A 1,962-nucleotide genomic window follows, 5' to 3' on the forward strand; every position below is an offset into this window, starting at 1 on the left:
AGGTTCATTGGACATAGCATGAGGTGTATGTACAGAGGAGTAGGACATATCGGGGCGGCGTCCATCTTTGATGGATGCATGGATGACGATGCCGTGGGTTGGGGCCGGCGGTGGCAACTCTCTAGGTTGGGGATCGCACCCGAGTTGGTAAGGGGGCAGTGTGGATGAGGCAGAAGAGAGAAAGAGGAAGAGGGGAACTCAATCTAGGTGATGACGATTTGAAGAGATTGGGGATGGGTCCGTCCTGTCGTATCCAACGTGGCAAACGCGTCCGGACACGTCCAAGCGTTTCATATCCCTACCACGTATAGGCTGGCTCTAAGGGATGCCGGACAACCGTAAGGCCCAACATGGCCCAGACCGTGGACCAACATGTGGTTGGATGGTTAGAGGGATTGTGGTATTCCCATCCCACCAGGGTTTAAATCCTGATGCTCGCATTTATTTCTGGATTTATTCAGGATTTTCGGCGATGCGAATTCAGTGGGAGGAGATGTTCCCGTCGACGACGAGGTGCCTACGATGACTTCGTAAATTTCAAGATGCTATGCCGGCTTAGTCTTTCGGAGGTGCTCACAGGGGTAGAGTGTGCGTGTGTGTGTTCATAGGGGTGAGTATATGCGCGTGTATATTAGCGCTTGCGTATGTAGTGTGTTAAAAAAACATGGCCCGGACCTATATAAAAGAAAAGTGTCGATTTCTTTCCCCATATAAAACAAATTGAAGTCATGGTCAGGCTGACCATTGACTCCACTGTAGGGTGTAGCCGCCCTTCTTCCTCGGTCCGCCCCACCTTCCTTTGCCGTCCCCATCACCATTGACACTTGCGGACTTGCCTGCCTGTCCTTTTCTCTGAATTTTCCAAGAACGCCCGATCGTTTCACTTCACGGCAAACTTGGTCGTCAAGGTTCCTTCCTAACTCACAATTTGTATGTGATGCGGTCAAACAGAGCGGGCGCTTGCTCTGACAGATTCTAGCTTTAAACACAGGCCACCTCTGCTCGCCGTCGCCAAACAGAGTACGTAGCTCAAAAGAAAATGGAGCAGGCCGGCCAAGGAGCGCAGCCCGCGAAGAAGCCGGCCGCGGAGGTGACGCTCCGGCGGTTCGGCCTCGACGACGTGGACGCCATGATGGTGTGGGCGTCGGACCCGCAGGTGGCCGCCGTGTGCCGCTGGGAGCCCTACGAATCCACGGAGAACCTGCTCGCCTACATCCGGGACGCCGTGCTCCCGCACCAGTGGCAGCGCGCCATCTGCCTCCCCGGTGACGACCGCCCCGTTGGCGCGATCTCCGTGTCGCCGACGGACGACGCCTGCCGCGCGGAGCTCGGGTACGTGCTGGCGCGCGCGCACTGGGGCAAGGGCGTGGCCACGGCGGCCGTGCGGCGGGCGGTGGCCGCGGTGTTCGGCGAGGTGGAGGGGCTGCAGCGCGTGGAGGCGCTGGTGGACGTGGCCAACGTGGCGTCGCAGCGGGTGCTGGAGAAGGCCGGGTTCCGGCGGGAGGCCGTGCTGCGGCGGTACTGCGTGCTCAAGGGCGCCGTCAAGGACATGGTCATCTTCAGCTTCATCTCCACCGACACTGTGCTGGTCGAATGATTGGTGTGATAATTCAGCTTAATGTATATCCAGGCGAAAAGAAAATTTCATAATGTCATGCGAAACTTTGCTTTCTTTGTTAATTGTTCAGTCAAGTAGTACTCCCTCCGTTTACAAAGGCAACATGTTCTGTTTTTTCCTTTTTATATTAGATGTTCTGTTTACAAAGGTATGGGTATGAGTAGCCGAAGACAAATAAATTTTTGATTTAGTTAAGAATTTGGTAAAAGTTGGTTTCATTTGATTTGATTGAATTAATACATGATGTGGTTTTGGAAAGTCCCGATTTTGTTTTGATTATTTTAAGTTACTCTATCAAAGTTGGTTTTAATTTTGTGCAACATTTGTTGGGATTACCAGGAAAC

At 53.3% G+C, this 1,962-nt stretch overlaps 1 protein-coding gene across 1 annotated transcript; it reads left to right on the forward strand.

Annotated features, from left to right (window-relative positions):
* The first annotated feature begins 957 nt into the window (after nucleotides 1–957).
* Nucleotides 958–1,825, forward strand: LOC119306405 (uncharacterized N-acetyltransferase p20-like). Its single transcript, XM_037582632.1, has one exon. It carries the CDS (start codon nucleotides 1,040–1,042, stop codon nucleotides 1,595–1,597), a length of 558 nt encoding a protein of 185 aa, XP_037438529.1. The 5' UTR covers nucleotides 958–1,039; the 3' UTR covers nucleotides 1,598–1,825.
* The last annotated feature ends 137 nt before the right edge of the window (nucleotides 1,826–1,962 follow it).

Source organism: Triticum dicoccoides, chromosome 5B (assembly GCF_002162155.2).
Source record: "Triticum dicoccoides isolate Atlit2015 ecotype Zavitan chromosome 5B, WEW_v2.0, whole genome shotgun sequence".
NCBI lineage: Eukaryota > Viridiplantae > Streptophyta > Magnoliopsida > Poales > Poaceae > Triticum > Triticum dicoccoides.